Source organism: Calliopsis andreniformis, chromosome 3 (assembly GCF_051401765.1).
Source record: "Calliopsis andreniformis isolate RMS-2024a chromosome 3, iyCalAndr_principal, whole genome shotgun sequence".
Classification (NCBI taxonomy): Eukaryota; Metazoa; Arthropoda; class Insecta; order Hymenoptera; family Andrenidae; genus Calliopsis; species Calliopsis andreniformis.
In genome coordinates this window covers 20234069-20261973 of record NC_135064.1, presented here as the reverse complement: position 1 = coordinate 20261973, position 27905 = coordinate 20234069, and the positions used below count along the sequence as shown (strand labels likewise).

Below are 27905 nucleotides of genomic sequence, written 5' to 3'. Positions count from 1 at the left end.
TGCACGGCTCATTATTCGTCCCCCTGTGAACCACAAATGGATAGGAATAAAAAGGAACAGTCGAATCTTTTTTAATCGTGGCAAGGGTGTTGAAATAGATTTCACGTTATCACGGTTCGAGTCACAGAATGAATCTAATTTCCTGCTGTCAGTTGTGACAAAAGCTTCTACGGTTTAACTGAAAAAATATAATCTTACTTTTGTTCTTTGTGAATCTTTGACCGAAGAATGGAATACTCTCGTAGAGAAAAGATACCGTTATCTCAACACTTCTTCGTTCTTTTTCAGCCATGAATTATTTTTAAAATTTTGACATCGAGTTTTCTGTTATGTCAATGTTATTAATCGCCAGAGCAGTTTTAATTCTGAAATATCATCAGACATTTAAAACGAAAAACCTTCATAACTCTCATAACTCATGACTATTACATTCGTTCGCTTTATCAGCCAAAATTGGGGTGTCATCGCGATGCAGTCTATTCTTCTGTGAGAGTGGAAGTGATTGGGCTGATCTGAAACTATGATATCCAGGTATTACGCGCAATATTCGAGTAGTAGATAATCAACGGGGCCGATATTAGCGATCGATCAAAGGAAGTTCGCATGCATATGGATCTCGTGTGAACAGCAAAAACCTCCTTGTTAATACCGATCGTGCATTGTTCGGTGGGACCATGCAGTCGAAGAGCTGTTTTTCCTTTGGTAAAACCTGGATTCGCAGATTCGAATCGAATTCGGGTTCGCTATCGTCGCGAATAATATTTCCTTTCATTCCTTTTGTCCTGTGAATGCTTCAAGCTCTATTCCATTTCTAGCACATATATTTGTTTGCAGGATGAGACAGGAAACCTTTAACCAAGAGTTTAATAAGAATGAAACATACACTACATTAGTAGGATAATGAAACTCTCATATAACATCATTATTTTTCCCCTGATAAAATAGGAGGAAAAAAAGATTGTGTCAAGAGTGCAAAAGGAAGGTGATTTTTGTTTCGCTGACAATTAAGACTCGTTTGGTAAAGTCGATCGAGGATTCATTACAGTGTAATCAGTTGACAGGAGTTTTCCCTTGCAAAGAATCGAACTTTTCAGAATGCCAGTTGCGCAATAATTTCGTTAATTATCGCGACCCCATTAAGCCATTTTACGTGCAATGGAACACTTTCCTTCCAATAGTATACGTAATCGTTCATTATCATAAATTCAGCGTGCAGCTAGTCAATCAATTAGTCGCGACATTTATGGTGCAATAAATATGGCTACATACACGTCAACGATTTATGAAATTATTCTGTACATATATAGGACACGGCAATAATTTATTTCTGGAATAATCACAAAAGGAAACTCTGAAATAATTTTCGTGCAGGCTGCATTTTTCCAGATTGATTGAATCGCTTCAACTTTCACGATTAATAACTGAGATTTGCACGAAACGCAACTTGCGAACTAATATGAATGCATAACTGAAAAAATTTTAACGAGAATTCAAATATTATTCTATTTTCAGTGGATAAATTTAATAGTGTTAACAATACAATTACATAACGCATAGTTCTAATATTTTGCATATTTCAGCTGTAAAAAAAAAAGACAACAGTAACACGACCATAAAAAAATTGTAAAAGAAATACGATTAAGTAGAATCGGCGGTTCATAGACAGACGATCATAAAATCTCGCCAATGATTTTCTCAGAAAATAAAGCCTCGCACCAAATACGCTATTTCAAGATTTTGATTTGTTCTTTATTAGAAGGAAAGATTGATATCTCGACGGTCGTCGTAATAATACTCGTCGAAGCACGCTAGCCCGTTCGTTGAAACGTTTCCTGCAGTATTCTGTACAACCGAGATTTCATAGACGACTGAAATACCTCGTATTGTTTCGAAAGAGGCTTTATCGCTTCAGCCAACTAAAAGACTGCGGCCGACAGGTCGCATAATTTAAAAGTTCCTTCCACTCACGCTATTTTGCATGCTGTCTCGTCCAAGCGACGGACATTGTGCCTTCCGTAACGAAGATTGCGCTTTTTTTTGCCTCCCTGTGATTGGTATCGACAGTCTGTTATATTCCAGCTAAAAGGAATCGTGAATGTTTCATCGACATAGATTGAGTTGCTTAAACTTTCAAAGTATTTCCACTGATGATAAGCAACGTTTGTGTGTGCAAGTTCCATAAATCAGATACCTGACTAATAGCGAAATTAAATTTTCTGGGAAGCGAAATATAGGTTTTACGCTTAGCTGATGTAGTACTTAATTTGTTTCGCTTACTGTGTTAAAAACAGAAATTAGTCACTACTAATACTTGATATCTTTGATTGACAATTTTTAGATATGCTGTCTTATAAATTTAGATCTTTCTATAAATGCAGAAAAAGGTTTTGTACAATTTGTCCAGGTTAAAATGGAAGCCTCGACCATTGTTGGCCGTTGATATGAATAGTTGCTGATTGCATGGTGAGACGAACAACGAGGGATAGGATATTTCTGAGTTCGATTCAAAGTGCATGGAGTACTCTAACAAATATTATTTACAATACTGTGTAAATTATACCGAAAATTTAAAATAAAGCAATCAGAGAGTAGTATAGAGTAATACAGAGTTCACACGTTTGTACAATTCCTAAGTTGGTTTTGGTTCAACATGCACGTCTATGAAAAGTACACAATAATTTGATACTTAATTGTAATACATAATAATTTCTAAAATATTTCAAGTTTTCAAATTGTAAAATTTTTAAGTACTCAGACTTTTTTCGAATATTTTTATTTATATACGACTCAACTAGAATGAAATAAGCTTAGTCGTCTGTACATGACGCGCGTCCAGATTTCGTTAAACCACCCCGCGTATGTATTGCTCTCAATTGATACGCTTTATGTGTGACAGAAACCTACAAAGTCGTTCTGTAATACACTTCTGTTCTCATTGCATTCGAAAGTCACTTGAGTGGCTTCGTTTTTCTGATTCTTCTCTACGATTCTCTATGAGATAAAACGATCACCGAGAATTCGGTTTATAGTATTCAATAAATTGTGTTTAAAATCCACGAACGTAGAAAGCAGATGCGCTAGAATAGTTACGCTGCAACGTTACCATTTATCTCATTGAATTTATGCACGCTATAAAACATTTAGTAATTTCCATAATTGAATTTCGTTCATTTTACCCCAGACAATAAGGGTGGAAAATCAATAATTGTCAGATTAGAATAATTATCAACCGTGAAATTCAGGCAATGTTTGTATAACAAACACAATATATATTTAAAGGAATTTACGCGTCCGCTGGGTATTAAGGATCGGCATGCTTAACCGAAGGAAATACGAGCTAACGAACATTTGTTTGCTATATTATGTTAAACTTGTACTTAACAACGTCAATATTATAAATCCGTAATTGTGAAACGACTACGAATCGAAAGTAATTTTATTTACTGGATATTTACTGATGTTGGATAGCAGACTTCTTTATTCCTTTCAAGCTTGCAAAACAAATGCTGTTGCATATTCAAACACTTTGCACTCGATTGGCAGTAGCCAATAAACTGGAAAAGAATCCTGGTCGATACTTGCTTCAGGTGTCCAGAGGACCTAGATTTTTATATTTAAATTAGAAATTTCAATTTTCTGAGGATGAATGGACATTCCACTGACAAAGACTCAACTTATGGAAATTCACGACACATCTCGAATTCCTACATTTGTTAGAATTAATCTTGTCCCTCAACTTGGAATTCAGAGGGTTATTGGGGGTTACGCTACAAGACTACAGCTGTTGTATATTGCATCAAATCTATTTAGGGTTGTCTGTATCAAAGCCCATGGATCTAAAATCACTGTACTGAATCCCATAAGTCCGGAATCATCTTGATCGGATTCCTCAAGTTCTGTGGCACTTGTAACGAGCTTGGCAAACTCAATGCCATCTGTATCGTATTTGATGAATGTGGCAATATAATCTTGGGAGATTCAACTAATGAACAAATTGTACCAATAACGAAAGGAAGACTGAAAATTCCAAAGGATTCCATCACTTTAAATTTCCATATAGAGTTTGGAGTTTTTAATTTTGAAATATTCAAATCTTTAAAATGGTATTCTAAATTTAAACTCTTCAAGTATTTAAATTTTCAAATATTCCAATCTTTAAATTTTCAAGTTTTTGAATCTTTAAATTTTCAAATATTTTGAATTTTCCAATTTTGAAGCCGTTAAATTTTCAAATTTTCAAATCTTTGAATTTTCATATTTTCCAAATTTTGAATTTTTCAATTTTCAAATATTCAAATCTTTAAATTTTCAAATTTTCAAACTTTTGTCGCGGTCTCATCGAGTGGCAGATTTTGAGACTGTTTCCCTTCAACCTCGAGGAGTTCCGGCTGGCTCTCAGGTTCCGTTCGCGGCGGGCAGAGGCTCGCGTGTCCCGCAGAATGCGCCAAGAGGTTTTTAACATTCGTCGCGTGTCGTGTACCGTCGTTCGCGTACATGAAAGGCGAATTGCCGTCCTGTGTCGGAAATATGCAGACGTACGGAGCATTATGCACGCGATGCCAAACGAGAGGTCGCCGCGGGACCGAGAGCTAGCGGAGGACGTACACATCGCTGAAATTTCGCTGGCCACGATCGATACGAATTCGTCGAATACCGACGACAGGGACGGGGGACAAGTATCGAGCCGCGATCGCGGTATTTCTTGCCTGCGTGCAACACGTCGTCTGAGTCGACAAATTACTTCGATCCGAATTCTCCGACGAATTTCAGGAAAACGTTTGGAATAGCCGACGCCGATTGAATCTTCATCGAACTAATGACTCTGGAACCATAAGAAGTTTCTTCTAAAAAGAAAGAAGTTTCTTCAAAAAGTAAGAGATACTGTGAATATTCCACATCTTTGTCACAGTTTCCTTGGGTCGTGTAGTATACATGTCATAGTTGATTTAAGTCTGTGAGAAGTATAGATTTGTAATGGAATTCTGCCTTCACTAATTGTTCATTTTCCAGTACTTTAATATGTCTATTTCTATATCCAGGATATCGCTGTTCGTAACAGAAGAGAGAAGTGAATACGTGACGAAGTATAGAAAATTGAATGGAACGTTGGAAGAGATATTGGAATTGCTATTCAGTGCTTCATTCATTAATATAACTTTTCCATCAGTCCTCTATAGTCAATGAAGTTAATGTGTTCATACAGATATAGTAACTTTCATAATAGGCCTTTACAATTCGTGATATGGGTCAATTGTCTCCTTGGCCTATTGTTAGTACTTTCGATCTACTTCACTGTTTCTCTCTCTAACAACTTAAAATTGTTTTTTAATTTTTTAGAAAATGATAAATATACCATAAAGATCCCTAGTTACCAGATAACGATAGTTCAATAACATGTCGGCTAGGTATGTCTGTACGATGTAGGATATGTACACTGACATTACTGATAAGAGAAACGTAATGCTCACCAGTTAGCTAATAAAATAGTTCCTAAACGAGATGACCAACTTACATTGTGTCAGTAGATAAGATCCAGCAGCTAGATGAGACACATAATGTTAGAGAAACGTACGCTGCCTATAGTACAAGTAAACACCCTTCCTCGTTTAAGCTCCCTGTTTACTCTTTCTCGACCAAGTCAGCACTTTCCCAACTCCACCCCCTTCGTTCGAAGGAACGAAAAAGCCTGCACGTTAATCCGGAAGTTCCTCAAACAGAGTCACGAGAGAATGTGTTCAGACTGAGGCAGCTGGCAGGAATTTCAACAGTAAACGATAAAAACTGATTGGGTGATTCTTATATTAATAATCGTGTACTTTTAAATAAAACGGAGGCTGACAGTTTCAACTTTTTATGCTGGAAACTTAAACGCGAAGGAGAACTCAAATAGTATCATAGATTGTGTCGTAAAGTCCTTCAGTTATGAAGTATCAAACGAGAGTCCTTCTAGCAATTATGAGAAATTACTTCCTGAATTGTTTCCTGAACAATTTATCGCTGATTAAGAGTAGAACAAGATCAAGAACACTAAGCTATGCTTCCAAGAACAACACCTCCTTGCTAAGTGTAATTCAAGTACATAGAAACTCAGTCTCCTCAAAGCAAGTTCCACGGAACAAAGCATTTGTATTACAATTCTCTTACCCTCTTTTATGGCCTGCGACGTCACCTGCTCTTAGCTCCCCTCGCAAGCAGTTATCCACGTCTTAGCTCTTTCGAACCCAGTTAAATAACTCTAGTTTATAGAATAGTAAACAGCTGCATTGTCTAAAGAATCGGAATACTATCCTCGAAGGAGCTGGCTGCGAAACAACAAAGATACAACCACCATCCAGCGAACTATAACGAACCCCTAAACAATCACCCCTGACGATAACATTCAGAATTCACTCGCGTTCCCCGCCACGTCCATTCGAGAGCAGAACGAACAGTAAATCTTATCGCGGTACAGGCCTTGAAAAACGGCAATTTCCTGTATAAGACTTAAGCAAAGAGAACGCCTTCATAAACTGCTCGTTTCTGCTGTACGTTATTGCCCGAGCGTGTCCATTCTCCGCGTCGCGATTATCTAGCCAGATTGCGAGCGGGGAAGGCGTTTTTGCGACGCGAAAGTACAGCTTCCAGGGAACGCAGAAAAAGGCAGGGGCAACGCACGCATAATTTCGCTCGAACACGGACACGGGGTGGCAACCCCTGCCACGTTACTGCCAATAAACTTCGCGACCACGTTCCTCGCGTGCGGCTACACGTGGCGGGACACACATGCACCTCGAGGCCCTGGCACGCGGTCGTTCGGGCTTCCGCGCGGGCCACGACCCTTAACTCCGACACGAATTCGCGTCTCGGTTGGATAAAACGCGCGGTAAATAAACAGGCTAACGCTATTATCTACGACAAGAAACATCGAATTGATGGCGAACGGCGCCCCGTTAAATTGCGAAAGTTTACGAGCCTGTGGATAGTCTCTGTCGGTGCGGTCGCTGGGAGATTGTTTAATGGTGTGTTCGTTCTCTTGCGGTCCCGTTTTATTCTTCGCCGATTACGATGAATTTTCGAAGTATGCGCTGGCTCGTTCACTTGCGCGAAAATGAGGGAGAGAAGTTCTCAGCTTTAAGATACCAGCGCAGAGTCACTGAAGAACCAGAATAACATGGAAATTGAAGTTGGAGATTTTCGGGACAGGAAATTCCCGACTTCTCAAACCTTTGAGTAAGGTAGTTGACCTAGTAGGCAACTTAGAGATGTCGATGATTTTAATGGAAAAATACGTTTAAAGTGAAGATAAAGGAAGGGCGCCTTTTAGTAGCTGTATCTAAGGAAGTTGACTCGATACTCGATCGCATCAATAAATAAGCTATTTTGTATTTTGAAGTGAGTTTCTTTAACGCGAGCGTAAAGCTACAAAATAATCCAAGGGTTTAAGAGTTTACGATTGAATAGATTTGAAGATTACAGGGCTTTGCGAAGCATGGGGTTCAGAAAACAGTGAAATAAGACTGGAAGGTAGATCGAAGATAGTAAGAGGAAAGTGAAGATAGAATGGTGAAACGGTGCTATATGTGGCATGGAAAATATTGAACACTTAACGTCACTACAAGACTATCCTAATACTACAGATTGAAGACGCCCTCCTAATCCTGCTTCTCACCTTCGGAAGCTCTCCGCAGTACTTCAACAGACACGTCTACACGATGTAACGTAACTTGGAGAGTGAATAATGTAACATCCTCTTATCCAAATTCTCAGAGGAGGATTAATTGTACACCTAACTACTCTCTGGGGCGATAATCATATTTTATGACGAAGAAACTGTAGCTACTCACTTGCGATTAAACATTCTTTTTGCTTTAATACTGTTGAGTCAACGAAACTGTATACACTCTCAAAGAAAACAGGATCTGTTATTCCAGATTATAAGGGTTCTGAAAAAATGATTAAAAACCAATAGTACACTATCGAGACAAGCAATACGCGTACCTTTTTGCAAATAAACAGCTCAAACGTCTGCGTATAGACGAAAGCTCATAGCGATACTGTTTGCGCAGCACGGATATGGAGGATTATGGATCGGGGCATTCGTGTGTGTTTGCCTGAGCTTGCAACCCGTTGTACGCGTTACGCAAACAAGGAAGAAGGAACTAACTCCAGTGTTCGTGTAACGGAGGTTGTATACGTAGGGATGTAAAAATTATCAGATCATGCCAGTTCGAATGTAAACAAGCTTGTAAACTGTAACTTCAGCACGGGGTAAAATACGACTGATAAGGGATTTCGGGGTTATCCTGCGACGTCCTTGAGGATGGCGCGGTGAACTTTAATTTCGTGCCCTCTCCTATCGCCAGAGAAATAGTGGAACGAAGTTCGAGCTTCGGAATTGGAAGCTTAAATCGAACAGATGCTTCCAAGGAGGTAGATTCTGTGAGCACGAATTTGCTTGAAAAATTGTTGGGGATTAGGCTTTCGTTTTTAATCCTCAGGCTTGGCTCGTTTCAAGTCTTGTCATTTGTGACTCTTCGAGCGTCAAATTCCCCAAGGAAATGGCAAAGTAAAAAAGCAAGGAAATTTTCCGAGTGACTAATATCTGCGACACCCCTCCGCCGCGATTTACAGTCTGAAAATACATCCTAAAAGTAGGACAATGCTCTTAAGGATTCAGCATTCTCAGAAATAGACGATTTGTCAGGACTCCCTTTTACACATACAAACTCGGCAACGCTGTCTCTAAGCAGCAAAAATAGACGAGAAACACACACAGCCATCTGTGAAACCAAATACCCTCGATTTTGTATAAAACTATACAGGGTGCATTATTTTAGGGAAGCTTCTCATTCACGAAAAAACTCCAAGACTTCCACGAAATAAATACCAAACAAAAGAGATTGGCGACTGCTGTTAGGCGCACATATTGAATAACAAAAATGCCCTACTTTAATTCTTCGACCTCCATTAATTATCGCCAGACAAGAGTGGTAACATTATCCAACACAAAACCATAAATGTTACACACGAAACATTATTCCACGTTACCTGAACATGTTCATAGATTACATCACGCTGTAGCACACGAGAAGCCCCCAGGACCCAACACGTGTACACTCATCATCCATCCTATTTGCCCGCGTACACAAACGTGGGAACGAATCGTCGTTAAGCATGTGTAACGATGCACAGGCGCGTTAGTGGATGCGCGGGTGCGAGCGAACCAGCGCGCGTCTAGAACAGCACATCGCGCAGCGATAGCATAGAAGATAGATGGTACGTGCACGTGAGATCTTGTCGCCGATATCGAGCAGCTTCCGGTTTACAGGTCTCATTATTTTCGCGTTAGACCTGCCGTCAGACACGGTTCTGGGTCACTTCTCCCACCCCCTCCTTCACCCCCCCTTCGAACTCGAGAGCCCTTTGAACCGTGAAGTCCTATCTGTTCGATATCGCCGCGGGAACCCGACTATTCTCGCCCCGTTAACGTATTCGCGCGGCCTTCGTCGCTCTGTCGGAATCATTTTATCTGATGACTCCGTTCGTAACCTTATCAGCCAGGGAATTCGCAGCGCGCCGTATGGATGGCTGGGAATGCTCCCCCTGTTACTGCCTCTCCCTGTTCCACGTGTATCGTGGAATTCGCTGCCCTCCAGTTGAGAGATTCTTGACTACTCGGTGAAATTGAAATCTACTGAGGGTGGCTTGAACTCTGGGCCCCTTGCTTTGTGAATGAGGAATGTGTTGTTACTTTTTGGGAGTCTTGGGACCTTCTTGAGTCGAGTGGATGAGTTACAGTAAACACTTTCTAATCTTGTATTTGAGTTCCGTCTTGTATTGAGTTCCTAATCTTGTATTTGGTTAATATCTACAGCTGTAGATCACAGAATGCTAAATAATAAATAGTATCCTACCAAATAAAAATTCTTTATTTCTATGACAATCCCACTTGCCAGATTCTCCTTACATCAACTTAAATGGCTACCACATAGTTCCAAAAAGAGGACTAGCCTCCTCTGACGATCGATCATCGTAAGATCCATGGTAAACCAGGTAAGAACGAAAGCTTGAAGGTAGATCGATGAATGAGAATTAAATTAAAAGGTTCTGTCGAACACAGGTCGCGCGATATCGGGCTGCTGAACCGGCAGAATCAATGAGCGCGAAGTTTTCAGGTCGATAGAGCGCGTAAGAGTGGCCCCGCCGAAGACATCGGTCAGAAGACCGAGACGTAAGAGAATGGGAGAGGAGAGGGGGTGATGCGCCCTCGAGACGAGGCGAGGGGTCGGAGGGACAATTGAATCAGCGAAATCAAGCCCCCACGGTCGAAAGGAGCGGCAGGGAAGTCGCGACCCGCCGCGAATTTAAATGTTCTAAGTCCGAGGACATTTGCTGCAGGGAAGGAACAATAGCGGAAGTCACGGCCCAAAGATGGGAAATCTAATGTCGTGCACTCTATATGGATATCAAAAGGTGGCTGATAGGATTGAAAGGGCGAGTTGGTCGTGCCATACATTCTGAAACAGAGGATGGCGCGATGTGCTCGTGCGAACGCTAAATCGCGCCATCGAACCAGGAATCTTAACCCTCTTTATCGTTGCTTCCTCAGGGGGCTAAGTGAAGGATATCGATTTCTGTATCTGACTTGGACTAAGGGAGGAAGAGACAACAGTTAACCCTTTGCTGGCGAGGGACGTGTATTTGAGTCTTAACAGACTCGATGTTCTTGTTTTCCTGGCAGGAGAATGTCTACAATGTTCCTTACGGAATTTAGTTACGTGTTTCATTATGTTGTAACAGGAAAGCGTATATGGAACATGGTAAGTGGGTCAGAGAGATAATCTGTAAAATAGAAAGTTTCGTCTGTTCTACAGTCATCTGACGCATCAATTAATTCAGTTTCCCCTTGGCTCAGCTTTCCTCATTATAGAGCAAGGGTGGATAAATCGCGGCTCTTTTATGGTACACATGTACGTATTTTGATTCCTTACTTCTGACTATCAATATTAGAATTAATTAAACTAAATTCATGGTAAATCTATCTTCTTAAAATATATTTTGTTTAATACCTGTTTTTAAATAACCCCATAAAGTGATATTTACTGCAATATTTTATCTCAAGTATTTGTGATAGATGCGCCATGGCTCTCATTATGATAAAATTCGACTATCACTAGCTGTGAAATTATGGAAACTGTATTATAGCTGTCGAATTATTTAAGCTCGAGTATAACTAGCAATTTAACGATACTGTAAGTACTTTAACTACGGAGTTATGCAATAATACGACAGCGTCGATGCATTTATATCCATGGCGAGTCAAGTTTTGCTCACACGAGCGCCGACAGAAAAACGAGACGATTTCTGTTTAGCCATGGCCGAAGGATTGAGTGTAATTGAAAATTTCATGGGCGTGGACGTGGACGTTGCAAATTTTACGAAAGAGCACGTCGACAGCGGGCTTTACGTCTTCATAACTTTGGAAAGTTTGCGATATTTTAAAACTTATGTTGGTTCAAATTGCGTGCACGGAGTGTTGATCGTTGGGGCTGACTGCCGTAAGTATTTCACTCCACTTTGTCCCAGCTTTTATGGGAAATTTAGTATCCAGTAGGAGTGAACGTAACACTAAAACGTATTAAAATTTCATCTACTTCCGTCCGCCTGTACCGTGATGACTTTACAACATTGACTTTTACGACGATCCACGGAAATTTTCTTTATTGAACAGTGGAACAAATCGGACATTCTGTTTCCAAATTATTCATTCTAACATAATTACTATAAGGAACAATATAATCCACAGGTTTTATTATTTCGGGTTTACTACTATAGAAAATCTATGACAATTTGATTAAATATCGAAGGGTTGGAAATTGAATGTTCTAGCTCCCAGTGTACTAAAAAAAAAAAAAGGAATTTGAAGCCACAATTTCGTACAAAATAGAGTTCATTATTTTTTACTACCTCCATATTTTTCCAAAAATTCTGATTAATTCTTCTGACCGAAACAAAAATAAAATCTCTGAGATTTACATACAAGAATATCCATGGCCCAATTTACTCTAATTAAAATTCAGGTCCACGCTGCGATAAATCAGAAAAGGGGACAGAAGAAAAATTATTACACAGCATTTAAATATTCCGCAGAAATAAACTCCATAATCGGAGCATCAGCATACAACGGCGGCTACCACGTTCAACGAAACGAACGTGAGAGCTGCCGCTATTGTAAAATATGAAAAGCATCCAGTGGAACTAGATTCCCCTCTCTGTCCAGTTTTCGATGCATGAAATATCAAACGTAGGTAGAAACGAAACAGGTTTACGAAACGGTACCCATAAACGCGAGGACATTCTCAAAAAGCGTTCCTTTCATCCCTCATTGATACTGGACACGTGAATAACGTGTTTTCCCCTGCTGTTGTTTTCCAAAGCACCATTCTTTCGCGTTCGTGGCTTTGGGCGGTATTGCCAGGAAAGGTGCGATACTTTTTGCTTTGAAAACAGGAGGAAATTGTCACGTTCATGGATCGTAGCTTACGGTGGTCTGTCAGCCTTCGTCCTGGATGAACGTGTTGCAAGCACCAGCACGTTTTCATTGCTCAAAGACGTTTCAGGAAATCGTGTTCCGCGCAAGTAGAGCGTGGCATATGCCTTTTTAAAATGTCCTTTCTGGTGCTACAATAAAACACGGGGATAATTTTTTCCAGCGTGGTTGCTCTATCTAGCGATAACTGATTCTTAAGCGAGACTTAAGACGAATAATGCTACTTCGTTGTGATGAGGACCCACAGTGGAAGAGGTACGTTATAACACCGACTATAAAGTTAACGACGGCGATTGACTCTACTGCTGTAGAGAGATTAACTCCTTAATCTTACGTATACTTTCATTCATCCTTCCTTAATTTTGACGACGTAGCATTTGTTGGAATACTTAAGACATAGTTTGTATCACGATGTGATTCTTTATAAGATAAGAGATTAAGACAATATCTGAGTGTTCAGTATCTTTATAATTGAATGCTAGTATAAAGAATCCTTAAACTAAACGTGTTCCTCTTCAGCGGAACATTTCTCTGAAAATTCTTGCCAATAAAAGAAAAAGTAAGTTTAACCTCCCCTCAACCAGCGAAGCTCTTCTCCCGTTAATGCTTTGATGTTCCGATTCAATCGAACTCTCGAGATGTACAGTGTGCGCGAATAAGCTGGCTTTGTTTTCGCATCTTCGGCTGGCCTTTGTCAACGTCGCAGAGGAAACAATACAATTTTCTGTTCTACTAAGACGAGTGACCTGCCTTGTCTAAAAGGAGGCTGCCTCGCGGAAAGGAAAGAGCACAATTTTCCTTTCGGCTTGGCCCAAGGTCTCCACTTTAAAGGAAATTGTTTTCTTAGACGACTGTAAGTTGTCCACTAGATTCTATGCCTACAATTCGCGACTAGCGTTTGAGTATGGAGTTAAGAGAGCAAAATGTTTCAGATGGTGCAAAGCTTTTGAATATATCTTTTCATTAGCGTTTCCCAAGTTTTCCAGCACGCGAAGGCTAGGTTTATCTTTGATGATATTGAAGTTTCTTAATTTTCTGAGAAACGTGGAAAATATTCCTTTTCATCGTGCTAGCCGCAATCGAAGCGAATTTCAGGGAACGTACGAGACATTTACGCAATATTTCAACGAGGTTAAGACTCCTTTGCTACTGTTTATTTGCAGCGCAGACGTCTGATATTCATTTCATTCGATATTAACACGATATAATTGGCTTTTCTCATCGGTCTACGCACACTGTCGCATGTTTTCGGGACCGTCAGGTATGGGAGACCTCGTTCTTCTATTTGAGCCAAAAATTTGGATTTTAATGAAGCTTCATTGCAATATGAGGGATATATTCTCTACAAAAGGGTCCTTTTCTACGGTCATATTCAAGTGGAGAGATGTCCGAATTTTTCCTTTTATCATGGATGTCCGTTAGAAAGAATTTTTAATAAAGTCTAAAAGCCAGTAGAAATAAGGGAATTTTAATAATTCAATAACAGAATTTTTAACAGTTTCGAGCTTTCTAGCAAATCCATATTCCGAGTTACAAAAATGTCTCGTTTCATTTTTACTAAAGAATTCTACGTTTAAAAATTTAATATATTCGATTCTATCTATTACAATAAGAAATTAATTGAAATTGTCCCTTTAAAGTGTAACGAACAAATATACCTAGATAACACACGATGTCTTGAAGACGTCTATTTTATGTCCATTTTATGCCTGAACGTCTTATGGACTTAACTTCGACATCTTTAAGAGGTCTTATGAATGTCTTTTAAAACGTTCTAAAAACATACTGATTTTTAGAACTTTATTGGAGGGAACAGAATTTTTTAGGACTTTCACACGTCTCTGTGCTATACAGGTATCTGACGCGTAGTTTTTTTGCTGTGTTAATTTATTAGTAAAGAGAACCAATCCACAGAACTGTAGAATCCACCAATGCATGCACGTATTCAGTAGAAGTGTTTCAGATTCCACGAACTTCTCGTAGAACTTCGATTAAGTCGTTCTACCATCGAGGAACGAAGTACGGTGACACACTTGCGTTTTCAAGAGAAAGTTCGCAAGGAATACACGCGCACGCAGCCGTGCAAAGGGCTCAGCATCCCATTTACATGGGTATTAAGATTTAATAGAGAAACTTCACGTCGAATGCAGTTAGAATTAGCGTGAACGCGAGAATATCGTCGTTTTAAGCGGCGTTTCATGGTATTGCCTCTAGTGCCAAATTACCATGTCGAACAACAACGGAGCACGCATACTGAATGAAGTGGATCTGAAGGGTCTGCACGGTGGTTCGGCTTACTGCTGTGCTGGCGGGTACCATGGCTGAGTGTGTCAGCAGTTTTCGCGATGAACTGTGATCTTAATTCTCGGACCGGATAATTAAAGACCGCCACGAAGCGGGAGTGGAATTGGAGTGGTCGAAAGAGGTGCATCTACGCTCGAAAGTCATTTAGAAGTTCGGAAATTCTACCAAGATTGTTCTTCATCGACTTTTTTTTTCCCACGAATTTTTTAACGTCGCGTCAACTGCATTTTAGTTATTAGTGACGATTGTTGTAGATGGTAATGTGACTGTTAGAACTTATTACAGAGTGAGGGATATTTTAGGAATGAAATAATATTAGATGTTTGTTCGCTGCTGTTGAGGTTGCTTTCTAGAGTTTGGTTCATCTGAAATTTTGTACGAGGGTCTGTATATTCAGAACAGTTCAAGAGGATATGTTCTACTGAAATTTGAAAGCTGCAAATATCACAAATTGGAGGGTCAGATATTGAAATTAAATAAGGATGAGTTAATTTTGAATGACTTATTTTAAGTCTGTTAATTACTATTTTCGTTGACTTGCTGGTGAGAGTTAATCGATTATTTAATGGATTCTTATGGATCAAGAGGCAAGTTGTTTTACTTGAATTCCCTCTTATCTAAAATGATTCAGCGAAGATCGGAGGGTTTATTCTGTTTATATAATCATTGATGAAGTGATGATGCTATAGAGAATATAAACACACATGAAACACTCAAAGGCTAAATGACATCATTCCTACATGTGTATTTATAATTTTACATTTGTCTGTCTATGATTGATCAAAGGTTATAGTCAACCCATTCAATGATTACACACAGTATTCCTTTCAGATTGATTTTCCCAGATAGCATTGGTGAATGGAAACACAAACGGACCAGCGAATTTGCATTTGGGACATTTGAGTTATCTCTGATGCGCTACATATGACTTCTAAAGCTCAGCTCTGAAAAGCGCCACTGCGTATAGTGTCGAGTTGTAGCAAAGGGTTTTAATTAAAAAACCGGCCACACGAATCCTAAAATCCTTTACAGTTACCTTGTCTGTTGACAAGTCTGTGACAAATTACATTCATTATTTTTAATAATAAATTTTGACGAAAGTCTTTTTCTACAAAAGTCTCATTTAAGTTAGAATTCTTACGAGTTATAAAATAATAATTAACCTAAATGTTGCAAATACAAGAGAATCCTAACACGCCAAAGAATAAATAAAAATACTACGTCGAAAGTTTTAGTTAAGCAGAATCATTATAAATGGTATATAAGAGTCGACGGAACAGCAGAAACAGTTTCACTTTGAGTTAGACTTTGCAGATCCAACTTGAGGTAGAAGTAAAAGACCAAGTTGTAAGTTTCCTGGAAGGTAAACGTTTTCTTGAAACTCGAGTTCATTATTCTGAATGAGCATCATGAAAAGCTTGACAGAAACCAAGAAATCGACCCACTATTTATGACATACCAATCATAAGTCTCAATCGAAAAATGGTACCTGTATCGACCGATAGCCTTAAACATATTAAAGGGACATTCCTATTTGGACTTCCACTTATAAAGGGAACTTCTTCAAAACCTCCAAGTGCATTGAACTTCCAAGTCTTCCGTATAAATTCATATACATCAATAACACGATATTTGGAACATATATTTTGAAAATAACTTCACAAAATTTCCCCTCACGACTAAAACACAACCAGAAACTTATAGTTTTTTAGAGACCTACTCCACAGCGCATAATTTTCTCCCAGTAAAAGAGAGAAACGAATATTTCAAAACAATTACTTTTTCTTCGCGCAGAGTGATGAATGGAACAAAAGAAGTGTAAGAAGACCTTCGCGACGAGTGTCGACGAAGATTCACGAAGAGGGACGAGAAATTCCTTAAGCGGCTTTAAAGTTCGTCAAAGTGCGCAGAATACGAGTTTTTCATTGTAGTGCGTTAGTGTCTTCTCGGGACTTTAGGCGCGCAGCGATTTTCTTTTCATCGTCCTCGCAAAGACGCTCCACCCTCGCTTCTTAAAACGAACGCCACCGAATGGTATGTAGGTCGCCACTCACCCCAAGGAAGACACTACACCTATGGACTTTTCCTTTCGCAGCGAGCATTCCGCGAGCACAATATCTCATCTCCGGGAGAACGCGAACGAATGAATTGGTTTTGGTTTCCGCTACCAGGGATTATTCAACAACTTTTATAACCGATGCATCAAATGAAAGGGACTGAAAAAAGAGGAAGTCTCTCTTAAAGGTCCATTTGTGCAACCGACGAGCCGAGCACGAGTTGAACAAATGTACATACTAGCAAGAAAACGCAAATGCACAATTACAAATGATAAAACACTATCAATACGTGTTTCGTTCGTGTAATCGTTCGGTTCAGCTCGTACTGAGCTCGTCGATTGCATAAAAGGATCTTAAGAGTATGAAGACATTAGGGTACGAACATATTACTGTCACGTCACGTGGAATCATGTTACATATTATAGCAAATTTATAGCAAAATAGGTCTAAAATAGAGGAAGAATCATAGGTCGCATTATGAATCTGCTATAGTATGTAACGTAACACATTAACGACAGTAATGTCTTCGCACCTTGAAGGTCCATTTATGTAACGACGTGTTGATAGTGTTTTACCATTTGTAATTGTGTATTTATGATTTTTCCCTGCTTATGTGTAACATTTGCTCAGCTCGTGCTCGATTCATCCGTTGCATAAATGTACCTTAATTCATGCTCCATCTCACGTGAAACGAAAGGTGAATACGTTTTCCATGCGACGAGACGAGAAAGAAACACGAATCGCTGGGACAGAACTCTCTGCCTGTAAAAAAACTAAATTTTATGCCCGTAAGCGTTTCGTGTTTCGAGATTTTATAACTTATACTTCAAAGAAACATACCTGCGCGGAATTACGACTTCGTTTTCTTTTACCGACTCTAGCTCTACCTTTGCTACTAGTTGGATCGATCGATGCGTAAAACCCGAGCGCTTTCGATAATGGGAATGAACGGTTCAAGCAGTTTCCAGATTGTGTAGCTCTGAATGTTTCAAAGCACGTGACTCTTAAAGAGACGATGGTTCGTCCGACGGTTTAAAGACCGACCTTTACTACTGGCGGCGCAAATTCAAGAAACCACGAGCTCGGTGACCGAGCAACGCGCGCAATTTCCGCTAGTAGCTCGACGGAATTCCTGTGACTGAAACAAATGTTTCGTTGAATTGCGCGACAGTTGTTAAATCTATGTCTCCTTTTCTTTAGTGCTATTTAATGTAGCTTGTATGTAGTGTGATTATTCTTCAATTTATTTTTATTTGCAGAATGTTGAAACACGGTTTAAATCATTCGACTCTGAAGTGCCTTGTAGAATTTTCCTTCCGCGGTAAGTACACTCATATTTCCACGTTTTCCATGACGTTTGACGTGTAATTTGCTGTATTCGAAGTACCCTAACGTGTTCTCTAGTATGCGTCCTCATTTATTACGAGAGGATGAGCTTGGTGAATTCTTGGTGGAATCATCCTGTTCTATGTATCTCACTCGTGAAATAGGGTGGGATTGTAGGCGTTCCTCGATTCTACGCGTCTCTAATGGAACACGCGTACATTGCGAATAGTTACGACGGACATTTGCTGCTGGAATGAAATGTCGTCTATAAAGCTAGGCAATCGTAATGGTAATACTATACAAGGAGAGTAAGAGAAGCGAATAGGGTTCTGTAAATTGCGCAAACATCCCATTGACGCCGAAGCTAACGAGAGCTCGAAGAATCAAATGTCGCTTTGGTATGAGAGATATTGCAAAAATTTGTGGTGATTTCTATATCAGAAACATTAAATATAATATTTCTTATTGAAACTAGGTACAAAAGATTTTTGAATAAAAATTGTAACATTATCACGTTCCTCTAAATTTTCCAGATTCCTAATTTTTGCAGGTTATCTAATTTCCATACTTTTTAGCCCTCCACTCTTCTAATTTCTCTATTTTTCTGGCTCATCTAATTTCCCAGTTTTCTCAGTTTCCCTAAATCCCTCACTGTCCTACTTCCCTTCTTTTTTAGCTGCCCTATTCCCCTCCCTCTCTTACTCCCTCACTTTCCCTTACTCCGTCTCTTCTATCCTCCTCCCTTAAAACCTTCAAGTACCAACCCCATATTTTATTCTTCCTCTTCTTGCCTCCCTCAGCCCCTTCACGTTAGCTAATTCCCTTCCTCCTTTAATCACCTACAAATGTTTTTCTCCTCCCTGAAAAATCTACGCGAAGTAGATACCCTTAACAAATGTACTAAGGGAATTATTTCAGCTTCTTCAGTATCCTGAAGCTTCCTTCGACTATCCCGACCGAAGACTGCATCGTCTAACCCATAAAACCAGTTTCACGCAAATCGGGAACAAGCAACGAATTCGAGGGTTGGGAGCTCGCTCGTTCTTGGCACCGTCCTGTTTCCAGCATTTCGGTCAGTTGCCGGTGGCGTGCAAACGGCCTGCAATTAGCCCGCTTTCTAATTTGGTTCTGGCTTGCCTAACGTCCACGATCTGACGATCAAATCACGTGACCTCCGGTTAGGGTCGAAGTTGAAGCAAGTAAGCGCGCCGTAACTCGATAGCTTCCCTTACCCCGTTACGTTGCTGGAACCGTTTTACGATTTGTTCTCGATTATATTCCGTGGCGTCGACGCCAGTTATCGACTCTACACCTGAAATGCATCGCCATTAAACTGATTTCTTATTATTGGAGCTACGATGAAAATAAGCTGAAAATGTAGAATACATTTTTTTTGATTTCATATTTCGTTTCTCAGAATATTAATTTTTATTTTAACCAAGGACGAGTGTGCTGAAGTACAGTTTTAGATATTTGAGGAATAAATGTGGAAAGGGGAATATTCTTAGCTTGGTGTAGAAACAATGGTCAGACCGTGAGTGTTCCCTTTATTCCGTGTACCGTTCAAGCACCCAAAACTGTATTTCTGTGCACTTGTACTCCATCGAAATTGAAACTCAATTTTCTCGAAAACCGAGCACGATATCACAGAATTTTATTCAATATTTTCGACTTATTTTTTCATATAGAATCACTACATTTTCGATTGTACCATCAATTCTGTGACACCCTGTTAAAATTGCTGTCTATTCTTCATTTCTGTTCAGAGTAGTATATACCAAAGAAATATAGTGTGATGGTTGATGAAACTGTGAAAGAGAAAGGAAAAGAAGAGTAAAGAAAAGCATTCTGTCCTGAGCCTGCTAGTAGACTCATCAGTAAGACTACCTAAGCATCCCCTGCCTTCGACACGAGAATGGTCAAGTGATCTCAGAGGGTTGTATTTATAGATAAGATTAGCTAAGTGACTACTTTCAAGAAAATGGTAAATATGATATACTACTAAGCATAAGTTCCTCTAAAGACAAAGTATTTTATGAAGAACGTGCTACCACTATAACAAACTGAAGGTATCCAAATTTTCTCAGCAAGGGATAACAAATCACAAAGAACAGAAGATGAATGCATTCGTTGGAGTCACGTAGCTTTATGTTAAGTGGAGTTTAAAAATTGATAGTGAATTTTCGAGTCGCGCAGACGCGAGCTGATCCACTCAGTAAGGAACGATTCGCCGAGCATCATCGAGCGTGCTTCAATCCGATCGCCTTAAAAATTTGATGAAATCTCGTCCACTCTCGGGCGAAGGCAATCTGAAATTCTTTAATCTTGACGGCGGAAGAATACGCCAGCAAAGGAACGCTTTATTTCGTGGGCGAGGAAAGTAAACTCCATCCTTGGCGGGCGTTTCTTTCCAGGGGACAGCGGGGCGGCTCGTGCTTCGATCGTGATTCCCTACGTGGACATTGAAGTTTTACGGAGCGTGAACGAAATACGTAGGAGAATCCAAATGGAAAGGGGTTTTGTCGGGAAGCGATATTACGGATTCTCCTTGAATCGCGTCGGTGAATGAAGTTCGTCTAAGAGAAGCGAAAGAGAATTTCCATTCCCGTAACAACGAACGGGATGCAAAGGATTATCGGAGGAGGATGGTGGCGAAACGGAGAGGCAGAAATATTCATGACTAAAAGTGGTGACTGCAATTGGCAAGAAAAATAGAGGGAATCCTTGTTATACCTCATCTTGTTCTCTCATAAATAAAAGTTCCAATGAGAGATAAATATTTACTAGTTTCAGCGATTAATAATAATAATAACAACAAATTTGTAGAAGTTCTTCGGTATCTAGTATTCACCTATGAACTCTTTTTATTGTTATATGATCTGTATTGTCGTATTATTTGGTGTTGAGCGAAACTGTGGGTCATTATCGTTACCATTTATCGGGAAACGAATTTATTGACGAAGTGTTCTCTATCGCAATGCGCATTCAAGCCGTCTCACGCCGTTACATGGAACAGCCGAAGTTTCCAGTATCTCGTAATCCTGAAACGCGAGTTGAGAAGCGTGTTTCCGAAGCGCACGCGATCCAGGATCTTCGTCTCTCTAACCGGAACGAAAATTCCTGAACGAACAATACACACTGTTTCGAGCGCTCCGACGATCACTGTTGTTGCTTGCAGACAGTATAGCCGTGATCAATTACAAGATCCTTTCAACAGTCACGCAAATCCATCGGCCTGGAAATCTTGAGAAATTTAAAGAACTTCAATACATGGAGTTATTAAATTTTGTGTGCTTCATGTGCTTCAAGACTCTGAAAACTGTTATTGGTCAAGCATCATTTTCGCTTGTGCAACAAGGCTAGAGTGTTCATGCAACTAATTAACCCCTCAATTTGAGTCTTACTCGTTACAGAAAAAATGGATCCAAGCATAGAATGATGAGTCCAGCTCGTCAAGGCATTTGGAGTGGAGGTGTAGCGAAAGCAGTTGGGCCCAACGTCTATTGGGACAAGGCGTATGTACAGAGTGATCAGTTTAAGTGGAAACCCTCTAATGGGTATTGGAAGGGTGAGGGTTTCCAGATAAATTGATCACCCTGTATTTTGACTCCGTCTGCACATTTATTTTTCCAGCGAGACGACTAATGGTTCTGAAGTGTGACTATACTTTCCCAAATAGAGAATAATACTCAAATATGCCAATACTTTCCCAGACCGACTACATAGTGACAGCCTCGAAGGAGGGTCCAGCTTTTCCACCAATTGGAAATTACATGCAGCATTACACTACTGTTGGGCAGACTGCTCCCACGTTGAGGGGTTATGCTTCATTCACATAAGAGCCTTGAAAGCTCTCTACAATCTCCACGTCTTTATGTTTTGTGATGTGTTTCATCAGTGTCTCGAATAATAATATTCGATACAATAGCGTCATGAAAGTTATCTCCAGGTGATCTTAAAGAGCCAACTGTGGACATTCGTTCCAGCTGTAATCTTGAGAGTACTAATCACAGGTGTTCCAAAGTCTTTAGTGGTTCTAAAATTGTCTCGAAGGATACTTTGCGCTCTGTTAAATTAGCTATAACATTCACTTTACTTTCTACTTACCCACGAACTCAGCAGAAAACTGAATTACAGTGTACTTTTTTCCTCCCTCATTCCTAGCTAGAGAGACTACTCGCACATTTGTTCTTACATAGCTGAGATACGAAATATTTCCTTTACGACGAGTCGCGGGTGTAACGACGACGTAGCCCATCAAAAGAGTTTACAACCCAAAAGAGGGGATACCTCGTATCCATAAACTGCTGGAATCGTGAAAATTCGCTAGCCTCCCTGCCGACCTGCGCAAATACGAGCAGCACGCCGACCCCCTCAAGTGAAAAATACTAAAAAAGGAATTTATTCATGACGCTCATCTATAAAGTAACATCTTCAGAGTTCGCCGCGGCGCACGCGAACACTTTTCGCGGTACGTCGCGTAAAGACGATCGATCTATGAGAATCCTTCGCTGGGTATCGTTTCGTGAACTATTCATGAATATTCACGACTACAGTTTTTCGCATCGTTTGCTCTCAGTGGTTCTTTTCTCGTCGCTGATAGAGAATAGAAGGAGCTGGGAAGAAAAAGTTGAAGTCGATCGAGCACGCGATACTGCTTCATTCGAGGAGCAATTATTCATAGGGAATTTAATTGTACGCGTTCGCGGCGCGAGTCGCACAGAATGTGCAGTTTTCCCTTCCAGCTCGTTTCCCTTCTTTACAAGGCGGGAACTTTGTAACGAAGCGTCGTAACGGTAATTAAAACTCGATTACGAGTTTTTTAATGGGTTCGTGAGGCGAAGGAATAAATCGACGTACGACGACTATGAATCGTTGAGCAACGTCCCCGATCCTTGTAATCTAATCTTGGTTATTCGTAATGAGAAATATTGCTTCACGGAGTTGTGGTGTACTCTTGAAACTTTTTATCCCTTGACCAAGTGAGAATGAAAAGAGGAAGTTTCTGATCCTGACACTCTAGGTTGTAGATCTTCGAAATCTACAGAGTGTCCACGCTGAAGCAGGTCACTTGAATATCTTTTCTCTTTTCAATGACACGAAAATTATCCATAATTTGAATGGTCATAATTTGAATGGTTTCGAAGGGAGAAATATTATGAAAGAATAATCTTTTTTTTAGTTTGTTAAAATTTCGTGTTATTAAAAGCAAAGGAGGTACTCAGGTGACCTGCTTCAACTTGAATACTCTGTCTATATTTTCTTGCTGTACAGAAGGTTTAGATCTCCATCTAATTTAATGCTAGAGCTCGTGCCAAGAATAGGTAATTATTATTGACGCAATCGACTATTGCATCAATAATTACGATCACCGTTCAAATAAGTACGATTGTCAGAAGGGTTTCGACTTCCAAGACACCGCTGCTGACAGTGTCTAACCGTCTAACTTCAATTTTACACGTAACACGTGCCAGTCTTCTGGTTCTGCCAGCCTCAGTTCTTCACCTCACTCGGTGCAATCCTAGTTACCTACACTATTTTCTACTTATCGATTAAGCTGCCACACGCTCGTCGAAATAATCGACACGCCGTCACGCAAACACCTCGGCAGTGGAAACTTCTTCCCAAGCCACTTTTGATTTTCTAAAGTTCCCGCGGCAAAGAAAAAACCTAACTGAATGTACGCCACCTGCGACCAAGCAGCGTTTCCGATGCTCCGAGGGAAACTAAAAACTCGACCCGAGTCGGAGGTCAATCCCACCGCGAGACGCTGGATCGCCCTTCGAGACCCCACTCCCTTGGCCTTAAGAGATTTACGAGCCTCAGGGTAAACTGTATTATCCGTGACAATAGGGGGCAAATTCGTACCTTAGGACGTAATACCGACGTCATCGGGTAATCGAATCGCGTCTAGACTGCAATCGAGGCAGTTAGCGTTGCCCCGCGCAGCATCCACTTCCTGAGTACCTCTGCTGTCTATTGGAGTCCAAAACCAATTATCAGATGACCAAAGGCATGGTTGCTGAGATTGTCGGACGCTTTCATTGTCTTGGCCTAGTTTTGGGGATTGAGATATATCTATCAAAAATTGTTCTGAAGTCAATGGGGAATATTATAGAGGACTCTTTAATGCTCTACTGACTAAACCACAGCGAGGAATGATGAAAAGCATGGTAAAAGTATTCAGAAGCTATCAGTTGGATCCACCCTCTAGTGTAAGAACCAGCTTCTGAATATGTTAGATCTCAGGTTCTCAGATCTCATATCTAGACTCTAGAGTGAGAGTGTATTAAGTCCACTTTTTTTAGACACATTTTACATGTTTCTCGCATCAAATTTTTCTAGGTCGTTTAGGTTTCGAAACGGCGGTGTACAAAATGATATTAAAGCCATATCTTTCTCCTCTATGTCCAATTTTATGATATTAAGCCACACGAGAAGGGATATCATATTGTAACCAGGCTGTATCAAGTCAAACTTACTTTTTTTATTTCTAGAAGCAACAATATCCAGTATACTATTTCACTTCCAAGCGCTGGAATATTTTTTTCCATGCTACAAAATTGTGTATAAAACATACTTTTAGAGTATTATAATATGCGCTTCTAAAATCACAATTTTTTGCACCTCTGATTTACTGTTCTCTACACCTTGCAAAACCCAATTTATAACAGTCTGATTCTCATGAAATGCAGAGTCCAGATAATAGTACCCATCTCAAACTCTAAAGGTGAGAAAGAATTAATATGTTCAATCTTCTCAACATAAAAAGGAATTAAGAACATCTCTCTAACACTTAAAATACCCTAGAATAAAACACTAAAAAAATCTGCATAAAGTACACTCTAAGAGCTTCTCAATGCCACAACTTCGATTCCTTCATAGCCCCAATAATAGTAGCAACATTAATCTTCATCCAATTACCATCTAGTCTAACGTAGCCCTCAAGCTCTGTAGAACACGATCACAGGACTCAGGTTCAAGGAACCAGTGTTTTCGACCTGGTCGAGCAAATAATTGTAGCAACAGACGTGTGTGCGCCAGCTGACGCGTTGTCGTCAGCCGAATATTAATCGCTTTATGTCGCCACTGGTAGCTGTGAATCGTTTATGCAAATCTTATCACGCACGCCGGCCCGCCGAAAGTTCTTCGACCACTGGCTGCGATTTTCCAGCACGCTTTCCAAACCCGCGAGTCGCTGCGATTCGGAACTTTATACTCCCAGCGGGCGAATCGACAATAAACGTCGTTTATCGACGCGTTAACTGGCAATTCGAAAGTCCCTATATGGTGGGCTCCCTCGAGTCATCGCGACCATTCTCCGCCCCCGCTTCCACGGGCCAGACGCTCGTAATTAGTTATTGGCTTTAATATAGCAAACTGACGTTTACGTCGTTGTGGTATAACAAGTATAATAACATTATTCGAAGGTGTGCAGGTGACGCTACGTTACCAGGCGAATGTTAATTAAAGATTGTCACTTCTGAGCGGTGGAAATTAATTGTAAAAGGTGTCACGGTCTCCCAGGTGAAGAAATAATGCATGATATGGATAATAAGAAGACATAAATGAGAGATTTCAGAAATAAGCTATATAGATCATATTGATCATGAATCTAGTTTAATAAGTGGTGTTTATTTTCTGGTATTTTTCTTATATTTAATCCTACTACGTTCATTGGGTCCTTTTTTGCTCAATCGTGGTTCTTGTTTTTTTTACAATTTCTTACTTTTGAAAAAAATATAAAATAAATATTGTTTACTCGTGAAGACCTAAAGTTGCGTAAACACAATATTTATACTATTGCATTTTTCCTTTTTTTAAGTGAATTTATATATTGAACGTTGTTTCATCATGTTACTGTTATGAAACAAATACCGAAAATTGGCTTAATATTTTTTTTGTTATTATTTCTCTTCTCTTACCTGGCTTCCACAATATTCTGAAAATTTTAAAAATTCAAATTTTTGTAACACTAGAACACAACAGTTTTTTGTAAATCATAAACTTGTTTGGATCTTTTTTCATTTACTGTGTATCTATACAGTATAGTGTTTGTTAGTAAAATGATTCTTTTTTTTTCTTAATAATGCTCCATTTACGCAACTTTGGGCTTATAACTTTGAATTAATTTCTGACTTCTTGATACTATATTAAAATCTCATTAGCAGCATTCATAACAATGTGCAATACCTGAACGTTATTTCATACAAGACTTACATAAGATGACAGAATTAAGTAGAACAGAAGTACAGATAAAAATTGATGTTTACAAGATGTGACAATATTCTTAGTTTCTGCCATGTATATCTTTGATGGCTGAAACAGAAGACAATCCTCGACCACGCAATAAAATTAGATAGTCGTTGCTCCCATACTATAAACACTCCCGATGAATCGTAAACAAGGCTCAAGTACGATAAATATTTAACAAAATTCATGCTACGTTATTTCTCACATGTCGAAGAGCGTGTGAACGACTTGGGACAAAAAAAGTTTACCACGAGACATTCATAGTGTATCGAGCAGTTTCAAAGCGATTTACGACCGCGGTAAATTATGGGCTACTAAATCGTGGTTTGTCAATATACATGCAGAGATGTAGGCGGAATCGAAACGCTGTTGTTCTCGCGGTTACTGCCATGCAACAATGCTTTGGTGCAATTTAACTCGGTATTTACATAAACAACCCAGCAGGGCACATTAAAATGGTTACGTGGAATATTGTCGAGCAGCACAAAAGCATATCCTCAGTATAAACGAAAGCCTATTAAAGATTCAGAAATTGATTTAAATTCCACCTCTCCGTGGAAAAAGAAAAATTTGGTTTGCGTTATAAGTTCAATCTTCTGAAGCAGTAAAAGTATTCAAAATACGCTACATGTAGAAAGAATTTAATAATACCGAGAAAAGTGAAAGCCATAAAGTGAATTACTCTGTGCTATATTCTGTATTCTTAATGTACTTCCTCTTAACGCTACATTATAATATTCATTCACTACTTGCGCCTATAGAAGCAAGTTTCCATAGCAGGGGATCCACTTCAGGGATTAGTCGACTTCTACACTCGTTCTTGAAACAATACAGATTAAAAATATAGATACCTACGACTATTTTAATCTAACATAAGTAATACTTGCTAAATATGATTTAACTGAATAACAGATTCGGGCATCAAGACTGTATCAACAACACACCTTATACACTTATGTACCTAGACTTGCAGAGACACCTCCGTATAAAAGCTAAACCTGCTAATAAAAAGAAAAAACAGATATATTAATATCACTGACTAAGCTGTCTTCTAACACGTGACTGACTATGCCAATAATATGAATATGTCTCGAGTCAGAGCATCGCTCTTATTTTTCAGTGAAGCTAACAAACGATTCCTTTACCCCTGGCTGTTTCAGTTTAAAGGCACACGAGCCAATATCTCATCACTCTACAGTACACCACCCCTGAAAATCACAGACCTCTAAATCGAATCTGTTCGGTCCTACAGAAGACAGAGGCTCCATAACTGTACCATGCTCGCAGCCCTGGAAAATAATAATCGCAAATAATTTGATCCTGTCGGCGCAGGCTCGTAATTTCGGCGAATCGCGAGATACCATTGCCTACGTGGAGGTCGGTGTAACGTGTAGCCGCTTCGTGCACGGAGGTCGGCTTAACTGCATCTGTTACCG

General features: G+C 39.7%; 2 protein-coding genes across 5 annotated transcripts in view; one reads left to right on the top strand and one right to left on the bottom strand.

Annotated features, from left to right (window-relative positions):
- Positions 1-27905, bottom strand: part of LOC143177146 (zwei Ig domain protein zig-8) — a 368390-nt gene that overhangs the window by 178864 nt on the left and 161621 nt on the right. The window lies entirely within an intron of this gene.
- LOC143177186 (uncharacterized) overlaps positions 1-27905 on the top strand; it is an 87093-nt gene that overhangs the window by 16047 nt on the left and 43141 nt on the right. The window contains exons 2-3 of one of the 2 annotated variants that reach the window (XM_076375010.1): positions 18150-18211; positions 18295-18631. The exons of the other annotated variant lie outside the window; for it this stretch is intronic. Coding sequence (XP_076231125.1) covers positions 18150-18211; positions 18295-18380 — 148 coding nt within the window. The 3' untranslated portion in view covers positions 18381-18631. Of the gene's footprint in view, positions 1-18149; positions 18212-18294; positions 18632-27905 lie in introns of those variants that run through there. 2 annotated transcript variants of the gene reach the window in all.